The 11,498-nt window shown below is 34.2% G+C and overlaps 1 protein-coding gene and 1 long non-coding RNA gene across 3 annotated transcripts; one reads left to right on the plus strand and one right to left on the minus strand.

Moving 5' to 3' along the window:
* Nucleotides 1-384: 384 nt before the first annotated feature.
* LOC139823733 (uncharacterized) lies at nucleotides 385-2,364 on the plus strand. Its single transcript, XM_071796241.1, has 3 exons — nucleotides 385-814; nucleotides 1,092-1,313; nucleotides 1,555-2,364. Exons 1-3 carry the CDS (start codon nucleotides 504-506, stop codon nucleotides 2,165-2,167), a joined length of 1,146 nt encoding a protein of 381 aa, XP_071652342.1. The 5' UTR covers nucleotides 385-503; the 3' UTR covers nucleotides 2,168-2,364.
* Nucleotides 2,365-2,389: 25 nt separating this feature from the next.
* LOC139823734 (uncharacterized) lies at nucleotides 2,390-10,286 on the minus strand. Of its 2 annotated transcripts, none has more exons than XR_011734863.1 (4): nucleotides 9,947-10,286; nucleotides 8,462-9,835; nucleotides 3,714-4,553; nucleotides 2,390-3,620 (listed from the first exon to the last, which is right to left on the minus strand). It is a non-coding gene; the product is annotated as an uncharacterized lncRNA (long non-coding RNA). The 2 variants fall into 2 exon arrangements; XR_011734864.1 differs by having other exon boundaries at nucleotides 8,462-9,853.
* Nucleotides 10,287-11,498: the final 1,212 nt, after the last annotated feature.

Consider the following 11,498-nt stretch of genomic DNA (forward strand, 5'->3'; position numbering starts at 1 on the left):
CAACTTTAATGTTCACATGAATCCTTGATAACAATAATAAAAAGTGACATATAGGAACAAAACTCCCACAGTCTCGCAGGAAATACAATTTGATTTTTTGGCGACCTAGAGGCAATTACGTTTTATTCGGTATCGCGTAATGTTGCCGTATCAAAAGACATTTGCGATTTTTTATTTCCCATGGAACCACGAGGACTTTTTACATCCAACCAACGAGGTCATATCTTAAAAGGAAAACGTCTTCGCCGGGCTCAATGAACGCAGAAACAGTTCGGAGATAATGGTCACTCCCTACAACCGATAAGACCGTTCTTAATGATAACGGCGTCATTTCGGAGTTTGTGTGGGATTGGGAACGGGCATGATGACGTCAGCTAGCCAATATGGCGGCCATAGTACGGATCGTAAACACGCGAGTGCACGCGAGACACATGTGTGCTCACGCATTTTTGTCGATATAGAAAGCATAAATCAGTGTAAAGTGAACCCAGCAAAACTGAATCATGTTTCTAACATTGTTAGAAATCTGCAGATATGCAGACTCGACTCTGTCGTCTCGGAATATCGTGGAAGGAGAAAAATTACTACAAGCTGGACACATCGTATCTTGTGGTCGTTTACCGCAAATCAAAGACGGATCGATACAATTAATAGCTAGATGTTTGCAAACATCTAGCTTGAAAAGCGGAATTCCTCATAAAATTGAAGGAAGTATCTCAACTAGTGGAGAAATCGGTAAAATGTGCTGCTCCTGCAAAGCAGGAAACAGCGGACGATGCAAACATATTATTGCAGCACTCATGTTTTGTCAAAGGTATGAATTTTTTTTATGTAAGTTGAATCTTATATTTTTTTATAATAATAAGCTTTTGGTATACATGTAGTGTAAGTAAAATTTATAGTATATACTCATGATTTTAACAACTAACATTTTTTCTAACCTCAATGAACAGAAAGTTTTAAAATATAATCAGTTTATCGCATAGCGACTGTCAATTCGCATGCAATTTAAGAAATTATTCTAAGATGATTAATTAATGCATAATTTAGTTTTTTCTATTTTAATGTTTCATTTCTTTTTATGTTTTAAGAGTCGAACTTTCGAAGCTTGACGAACTGTCATGCACTGATGTCGAGTGCTCCTGGAAAAAAAAAACCAAAGAAGCATTGCAACAGTATGAACCGATGCCTTTACTGGATCACCCTTGCATGCAAAAAATAAAAACCGAAGTAGTTAATGTGTCTGCAGAAAAAAGGGAGGAGATAAATCAAAATTGGCTTTCAGTCTCATCAAGCGCTATGAAAAAACATTTGTAAGTTAGTCTAGAGTTGTTATCATTGTACACAATTTTTTTATCAATTTATTTTTATACATTTAATTATACGAAGAAATTTACTGTATATAACCTATATGTGAATGAATTTCAATAAAAAGTGATTGTACAATTTTTTTTACAATTTGTTTTTATACATTTGATTATAGATACGAAGGAATAAATTATTATTATTTTTTATACATTGTTATTATTATTTATTTATTTTATGTTTAATTAGGTATGGAAGACATGATGAAATAGAACTGCATGATAACAGTGTCTCCCACGATTGCACGAATAATATAGACGCAATTATAAGCCGAACAAATACTTCAGAATTTATGAAAAACTTATCAAAATTAGATGTAGGGACCCTTAAAGAGTGCTGTCAAAACACAACACATAGACTACGTAGAGATTACAGACAGATTTGCATAGATAGTGTAAGATCATTTGCCACATGGAAAGAAGAGCGTAAATTTAGGATCACAAGTTCTCGGTGTTATGAGTTGTACACATACGCGAATAATAAGAAACCCAACTGGGAAAGAAAAAGTTTAAATTATTTTTATCCAAAAGAACACTCCAATAAATATGTACAACACGGAATACAAAACGAACCAATTGCTCGCGAAGTATATGAGAATAGTTATCAACTGAAAATGCACCAATGTGGCTTGGTAGTTTCTAATAATAATCCGTGGTTGGCATGTTCACCAGATGGTGTTATTTTGGACGAAAATGGAAATGTATTAAAATTAATTGAAATAAAATGTCCCTTTTATGGAAAAGATCATAACATTGACGATGTGGTTCCGAAGTTAAAATATCTCGATGAAAATTGTACTTAAAAAAAACGCCACATGTACTACGCGCAAGTTCAATTATGCATGGCTATAATTAATGTTCAAGTTACTGATTTCATGATTTTTGCATCCTTCGACAAGACTTATTTAGTCATTCGTGTTCCGGTTGACGAAGAATATGTGACTGATTTAGTATATACCTTAAAACATGTTTATTTCCAGCAAATGCTGCATTTTGTATGTACGTACGAAAAAAATAATAAATGATTCTTGTTTCAAACATTTGTATCAATTTATTTGTAATATGTAAACATTTATTTTTACACAGGAAACTTATCGTCGTTTAAAATAGGTGAACATACGTTTACAAGACCACAAATAATTATAAAAATATCTTCACAAAGATGTATCAAACTAATGGGAAATCTACCTTTCAATATATTAAATACTTTCAGCCTCTGATTACTGCGTTCAATATGAACTCTCGCTTTTGCTATTTGTTGGCTAAGAAGTGCTTCTTCTGCTGATAACTGACTCTTATTTTTTAAGAATGGAGGCCTAACGATTTGAATATCATGTTCTTTGCATTGTGCATCTATAAAAAATCCTCTAGCAATCATTATTCTATCATGTTTTTCTAGCAAACTAAACAAGTTGCTTTGTTCAAAAATTGCTTTGTCCGAAAATCGACCTCCATAGCAACGACTTACGAATGAAATTGTTCCAGCTGGTGTAACACCTGTCATGAACTTTAAAGTATAGTTTGATTTATAATTAGAGTATGTTATCGCTTGACAGCATACAGATTTAGGTTTTTGCAAAAGTATTTCCGTACAATCTAATATTATGCGAATATCAGGAAATGGAAGGAAACAGTTTGGAATATTTCTACGGATCTTTTGTTTTGAGGGCCAATGTATGCAGCTGTCGAAACATGCACGCAGTACTCTAATCATGTTTACAAAAATCCTTCGACACGTTTTTACAGAATAGCAATTGAACAAAGTGCTCAAAAAAGCAAATGAAATATTTTGTTTTAATTTAATAAATGTCAGCATCACTTTTTCCTCTACTGATAACTTACTCTTAGCATTGTTGTACAGTTTTTTTACATTACTCACTATTACATGAAATATTTCAAAATTAGGAATTCCTGTAGCTGTACTTAGTTCACGATCGCTTTTTATTTGATCATAATATGAAGAATAGAAATCCGTTTGAACATCGATGTCCCTAACTTTAGTTTTCTCCTCATCTGCAATTAATAACGTCTCATTGTTTCCCGTGCTGTCAACTCCAACTTCATTGATATCAATGGCAACAGCCTCGTCTGTATCTTTCACTGTTTCTTCTTTCTCCTTTTTGTTTGCTTTTTTCGCTTCTCGTTTTGCAACTCGTTCAGCCCTGGCTTTTGAAGCAGTAGAAACGATCTTTTGCATGGGAAGTTGAAGTGTTGGAACAGCAGATTTTTTTAGACGTGGCCTTTGATATTCTAGCTCTAAGAAAAATTAATATAAAAATGTATAACTTTAATTGCATTTTTATATACATATTTATATAAACAACGTAAACAAAATTGAACAGAAAGTACCTGAGAAAACGTAGTCGCTAGCACTAAAATGTAAGGAGCAAATTTTCGTTCTGCTTGTCACCGCTTTTCCAGTGTGTATAGCCATTATCCAAGCCTTACGCTTATCAATTTTTTCTATTGTGCCGAACTTATTTGTAACTTCCACTGTACATTTTCCTTCTTCTGGAAATTTGTGAAAAGATATTTCCCGATTGTCAGAAGCGAGAGATTTACAGCCGTACACACAACAGTATTCGTGGTTAGAAACTTTCCTTTTTGAAGAAATCACTTTCATTTTGTCCCAACAATTTTTTTACAGTCTACACTAATACATTCAGACACTCCGTAAGAATAGTGACTGTACTTTTATACACGTTTTACGTATTTTTGCAATTTTATCAACAAAACTTCGTGAGCATACATATGTCTCGCGTGTTTACGATCCGTACTATGGCCGCCATATTGGCTAGCTGACGTCATCATGCCCGTTCCCAATAGAGAACTCGATTCGTTTTTCACCTTTTCTTCCCTCTCGCGCATTTTTCAGTCCTCACCTCGCGCGCATCGTTCTAAACGGACGTGAAGTTCCGCAGTAATTCCATGGGACACTGTCATTTAACAGAGCTCTCGTGGCTCGTTCGAGAGCGAATGAATGATAACCCGAGCTCGCATTCGCGCACGAGCCCGCGCGCACGCAAGCAAGCGAGCGATCGTCGATGCATTTCAGCCCTCTCACTAGTTATGCGTATTATGCATAATATTGATTAATTATCAGGTATTGTCGCGGGCTACCCCTGACGCGGCCACGCTGAGCATACCAGCGTTGCCGGCTCCGACCGCGTCCTCTTCCTCGTCGATATCCTGTAACAAGAAAATATGAAACAATAGTATAAAAATACTCTAAATAGTAAATACAAAATTTAAATATTGTATATTAAGGTAAACATCTCAGTAATTAGGCATCTAATTTACATTGCCTACTGAGAAAAAAAGTAATTGGATGAAAAAAATATATAGGTTGATCCAACGAAATGTCTCATTCCGGGGTGCCACTGAAATATATATTTATTGCAATATAATGTTAACATACTAATTTATTGTTTCAACATCATATATTATTCCCTATATATTTTTCTGATTGCTAAAACGGATTACCTGTTGGATTTGAATTAATCACAACTTGAATTCTTTGAAATACAGGTTTAGATGACAAGAAAAAAGATATACAAGAAAGGTTTATTTTTTTCGACTACAATTGGCAAAAATGATATAGTTAATAGGATTACGTATTTACCACCAATAAATTGCAAATTTATTTTTACAAAATGAATATGTAGTTGCCGCAATTATTTTTGTAATTGATAAGACATGGTAATTAATAAAATTGGATTATTTTATTTTACTTAAACATTTATTTATTATTTATTTATTTAGACATGTGGCAGTTGGTAGACTGCTATATAAATAAATAAATAATTATCAATTTCTAAGAGAAAATGTTAATCTCGATAAAAAGCTTGAGTGGCTGTTCCGTAAACATAATTTGTCAAAAATTAAAAACCCATTCATTATGTTTACAATAAAAACGATACTGTTGCTTCTACTTCCTTAGTTAAGGACCACATCAACAATTTAAATATTTTTGAAGTTCACATCGAACCTTCTATGTTTCCGAGTACTGTGAAATCTTCGTTAAACCATATTCAAGATAGGTGGTTCATTAATTTAACCCTTACTTGCCACACTTCTGTAGACGTCACGTACTTGCCACATTGGGGTGGAATCTACCCCAGCGACAAAAATTGTTATAACAAATAAGCTATTCAATATTTTAACTTGCCAATTTTTTTAGAACTTCTTAAAAGCTTACTTTTAAAAGTGATGTAGGTTATATAGCCAAAAATTAAAATTATGTATGATAAAAAAATTAAAATAGCCCCAAAAAAATAAAAAAATGGCTGTTTTTACAAAAAAATTCATTATTTTTTTATTTTTTCATAAAAATGGCTAAAAATTTAGGTGAGTCTTCTACTGATGTAGTACTACAAGAAAAAAAATAGTAGTTTAGTGGCCCTTTAAAAAAAGGTATTTATTTTGAGAAATGAAGGAAGGAATTTCGTGAAAAAATGAACTTTGTGTTATAATCAAAATATGCTATAATATTTATTGTTTAAATTAAACTTTCATGTTATAAACAATAAAAAAGAAGCATTACAATCAATTTTAGTTTTTTTTTTAATTTCTTTTTGCTTTCTCATAGAGGAAGTCCAAAGTGTAGTGGGATCACCTGCACCTCAGTGTGGCAAGTAAGGCTGAATTCGTGTTTTAGTGAATTTTTTGGCACTGTATTTTGACATCAGAGTAAAGAATAAGGTTGGTCCGTCATACATGATGTACCAACCTTATTCTTCACTCTGATGTCGAAATACAGTGCAAAAAAAATTCACTGAAATTTCAAGAATTTAGCCTTACTTGTCACACTGGGGTGCAGGTGATCCCACTGCGCTTTGGACCGACTGCCACAGACAGACTAACGGTCCCGGCGTAATGCCACTAGCTTGAGGGGATAGTGGCATGCTCGAACTATTGGCAGATGTCGCTATAGACCCGCTCCCCATAGGTTTCGGTACTTATAATTAAGGGAATATGGTCGTGGGGTTGATTTGATCCCAGTGTGGCAAACAAGGGTTAACTTCTACAACAATACCGGATAAGGTCCAATGCCTCTTACAGTTAGGCGATAACTTTTCGTTATCTTCCAGTAATATTAAGAAGACCATCATTGAATTTATAAAAAGCATTGAAGGTAACACACGTGGTTTACACATTGATAAGAGGTTGAGCTTGAGAAACCGGTCTATTCCAGTTATTAACAATCTTCTTTCTTTCTCTCCGAAATTTCCTCTATACTTAGAAATTTCTAACCTTGTTAAAGCGACAAAAACTTTTATAAATAGTAATCAGAATATCATCTTTACTCGAGCTGATAAAGGCAACAGCACGGTAGCATTGGAAAAAAATCTTTATACACATAAAATTGCAGATATGTTATCGAACACAAACACATACACAAAAATTAATAAAGATCCTACACTAAAGCTTACAAGACACATTAGAGATACAATAACGAGATGGAAAAATCAAAAATATATTTCGGAAGAAAAATACAAACGATTATTATGCACTGATGGTATTCTTCCGAGGGTCTATGGAGTACCAAAGGTATATAAAACAGGATATCCATTCAGAATTATTATTTTTTCTATGGACAGCCCTACGTATATGCATTAGCTTTTTTCTTGCACAAGATCATCTCTGATAGTATACCTAAACCAAATAGCCAAATCGATAATAGTTTCGAATTAATCAAGAAATTAAACGGAACACACGTAAATAATGATTACGTGCTGATCTCCTTAGATGTGATCTCTTTATTCACAAATATACCAACAGATTTAGTTTTAGAAAGCATTTCTAATAAATGGTCACACATTTCTAAAAATTGCAACATACCCAAGATTGAATTTATTACAGCAGTCAAATTAATTTTAGACTCAAAGTATTTTTGTTTTGACAGTTATATATAAACAGAATTTTGGTTCTCCCATGGGCTCTCCGTTCTCTCCCATTGCGGCGGACATGGTAATGCAGGACTTGGAGAGTAGGGTTCTGCGGCAAATTACTTTTGAGGTCCCGTTTTATTTTAGATATGTAGATGACATAGCGCTTGCTGTACCTTTTTATGCCATTGACACAATCCTTTATTTATTTAACTCTTATCGCCCTAGACTACAGTTTACCATTAAAGTTGGAGGTGACAAACTGAATTTTTTAGACGTAACAATTATTAAAAATGAGAGCGCGTTAGAATTTGATTGGTTCCACAAACCAACATTTTCGGGCCGGTACCTCAATTACTTGTCGCAGCATCCTGTTAACAAAAAAAGAGGCACGATTATAGGTATGGTGGATAGGGCCTTTTTACTCTCTCACCCGAAATTCCATTTAAAGAATATCAAATTTATAATAGATATTCTTTTGCAGAATGATTACCCGATTACTTTTATTTTTAATACAATTAATACCAGAATCAAATTTTTACTGAATAAATGTACACGTATACAAGCCGAATCTCCACCCACGACCGAAGAGGAACGATGTTCTTGGTTTACGATTCCATTTGTTCCGGGGGTGTCAGAGGAATTTAAAAGGGTTGTTCAAGACTTAAATGTCAAATTGTCATTTTACAGCCTAAATAAACTTAATAAATTTATAAAAGTACAGAAAGACACTCTCCCAACTCTATCTAATAAAAATGTTGTATACAAAGTCTCTTGCAAAGATTGCGACGCATCATACGTGGGTCAGACGAAGAGACAGTTAAAAACGCGAATTTCAGAACATCGCAATCACATTAACAGAAATACAACGACTCATTCAGTTATTATGGAACATAGATTGAATCGTGATCACGAATTTGACTGGGAGAGTGTCGAAATCTTAGATAACAAAAGATTTCTTTCTAGAAGATTAGTTTCAGAGATGACCTACATAAAATTGCAGAAGAATGGTATTAATTTGCAAAGCAACACGGATTTTTTGAATCATGCATATACCACTGTACTGAGTAAATTATAGCTTGCGCCTACGAACATTGTTGACAAATTGTATCCTCATTATTGGTACACGTAATATTGTGACGTCGCTAGAATTCTGCCCGACTATTGGTTCTCCCAATACCTATTAATTTGCTTTACTTGTTAACTCACTATGTATATTTCGCGCTCGTGTTTTGACGTTCGACTCGTCTCTCCTCTGCAATCTCCTCACATCATTGTTGATTGCTGTGCCGACGGGATCGTTTAGTTTCGTCGTTTACTTTTTAAACTGTATATTACTCTGTATTCCCTGGCTCTCAGACCGATTGGTGAGTTTCATAAAATTATTTTTCAAAATTGTTACTTTATCCTGACATATTTACAGATATGGATTTTTTAGTCTGTGTTTCTGACCGTTGAATCATGAAACTCGCCATAGGAAAGTGAGAACGCTCTAATTATTGCAACGACTGAAGATGGCTCAAAACTGAGCCGAAACGTATCGAACACTGTTTGGAATGTGTTTCGTACAAGCTCGCGCAGGAGCCTAGACTCTAGATTTATAGAAAGGGAAACGACACTACACTCATAGCTTCGTCGGTAAAGAGACTGTGTATTTCAAAATTAAAATGTGATTTTAATTAATGATTATTTGATAAGAAACTTATAAGTCGTATAAGAAAGTTTGGATACAAACGAAGAAATGCAGAATACAAATCAGAAAAGATATTAATCAGCGATGAATGATCCTTCCTTATAGATTCCAATATTATAATTTCTGGTTCTAAATTACTGTAAGAACACAAAAGTTCTGTATGCTTATCTAGCAATATGATAACGCATTCAAATGCATGTCAGATTTAATCTTATTTAAAAAAGGACCATTCCTATTAAACTTGTCATATATAAGCAAAACACATAAAATTGGCAATAATATACAAAATAAGTATAACTGAAGTACTGTGTCAATTAGTAATCGTTCAGAAATAATCCCTTTCAACAGATAATTAAGAACATTACATATATTTAACGTAATCGAAAGGATGATTATGCTTATACAGTATATTGTACGTGTTTTTATAAGTCAAATATAACGCACTTTATATTTCAATTGACACAGTAACTTCCGCATTGTATCTAGTTATCGAAAGAATATTAAATCGCTTAATAATCAACGCAGTAAATGAATAGAGAATTCAACTTAATTAATAAGAAATATTTCGTAAATAATAAGTTTTATCGTAACGTTAATGAATTGCCAATAGCCACGGTTTCGAATTACAATACACGCCAGTACAATACCGAATACACGTGCACGTCCGTCTTACGTTTCACTCTCTGTAATCCTTATCTTTAATGTAAGTTAAAAGTTCTATATATTGAAAATAAATGTATATACACGCGGGTTGCAACCACTCGAAATGAAAGTAATAATAATAATACTGAGCTCAGTTATATCGAATTCCGGAAAGCTTTATATGAATAGCTACGTAGCCCTTCTGCGAGGACAAAGTCCGTCGCCTCGTGCTCGTGCTTTCTCGAACTCTGTAATCAAAGATCGTACTTATAAACGAACGTCGTGTTCGTCATACCGCTCTAATCGACTTCCTCGATTCTTTAAAGTGATCTTTGGGTTACAATAGTTCGATATGTTACCTGATTGAGATTGCAGTAGATGCCTCTAAAAAATAATGATCTCGTTTCCTTGACCAAACCTCTGAGGGCTTTCTCAATAGCCAAGATGGCCGTTTCGTCCTTCGTCAATGTTGCTACGTCGCAATGGCAAAGCTCGTCCTTCCTTCAATTGGAACGGCCAGAGGAACGTTCGATATCCAGTTATGTTTCCTCTAATATGGGGCGCCAAGGCCTCGTTCGATAGTCGGAAGAACTCTCCGCTCTCTTTGTAAGTATTAAAGCAGCTACGATAACAATCGCGTATTAACGTAGTGAACATTCGATCTCGTTAGAAATACTACGACGCGACTGCACGCTTCGGTAGCCGGAAGACGAATGCTCTCTTGGCGGACTGCACGCCCGTCCTGCCACGCCCACGCCTGCGCGGTATCGTTTCTCCGTGCCGTGTTCCGGCGCTGGGGCGCCACCATATATGTAATACTCCTATATTGCTGACAGACTTACTTTTCTATAGGATGTGTGCTCGCCAACAATACGGTGCAGACGATATTCGTGTCTCACTCTAGAGCAGACAATTTGGCCATTCTGCGCATGCCCGACGTCTGTCGTCTGTAAGGCAATATATAGCTTGCGTAGATGAATACGAATAGGTTATTCACCGAGTATTATGATGTAATACTCGGAAAGAAAAACAACAATCACAAAAATAAGCTTTAGTCACATTAACGACGTACATATTTTTAACATAAATTAAGAATGACATTTATAAAAAGTAGACTAAATTTAAAAAAACACTAGAAATATTAATCGACTCTACTGGCCATTATAATCGTCAAGACAATACGACTACGATTTGGTTTGATTATTATCGTCAAGATGCTCTTTTAACCAATATAAATTGACAATGAAAATTACATATCAATTAGAGATTATAATAGCCAGTAGAGTCGATTAATATTTTTATTGTTGTTTATTATTTGACTGATCGCGAAGTAAAAGTGATTTATTCTGTTTAAATTTTAAAAACTTACAAATTAGTTTTAGAAATCAGCATCTTTTTTTTTAATACCAAGGATGGAAATGTTTCAAAGGAATTGTCAGGATGTATGCAATAAATTACAATAAAATGAAGACTTGGACGAATGTTTTTATTTTTAAAAGTCACAATCCAAATAGTACAGATATCCTCAAGATATCCTGGATTTCTCGAGAACGACTTGTGTTATGTGAAAATACTATTGATTATGAAATAAAATTAACTTAGTATACTTAGCTCGAAGGTAACTGTCTTTTTCAGACATTTTCTTTGCTTCATCGAATAATTTTATGTTAACATATAATTCAATTATATAATTACAAAGTTGGGTCCGATGATTATCAAATATCTCTTGGCTCAAAACATGTTTGTTCATGATCTCATTATCAAATGGAGTGCCTAGTTGACTAAATATCTTATTTACTATGATTGTTTTAATATTTCGACTCAACAATGCGTGGGAGTACTGGCGAAATATTCTTTCTGAAACTTTGCAAATTGAAATAACGTCTTTTGATGGAATAACGAAAGGACCCC

Source organism: Temnothorax longispinosus, unplaced genomic scaffold (assembly GCF_030848805.1).
Source record: "Temnothorax longispinosus isolate EJ_2023e unplaced genomic scaffold, Tlon_JGU_v1 HiC_scaffold_17, whole genome shotgun sequence".
Taxonomy (NCBI): domain Eukaryota; kingdom Metazoa; phylum Arthropoda; class Insecta; order Hymenoptera; family Formicidae; genus Temnothorax; species Temnothorax longispinosus.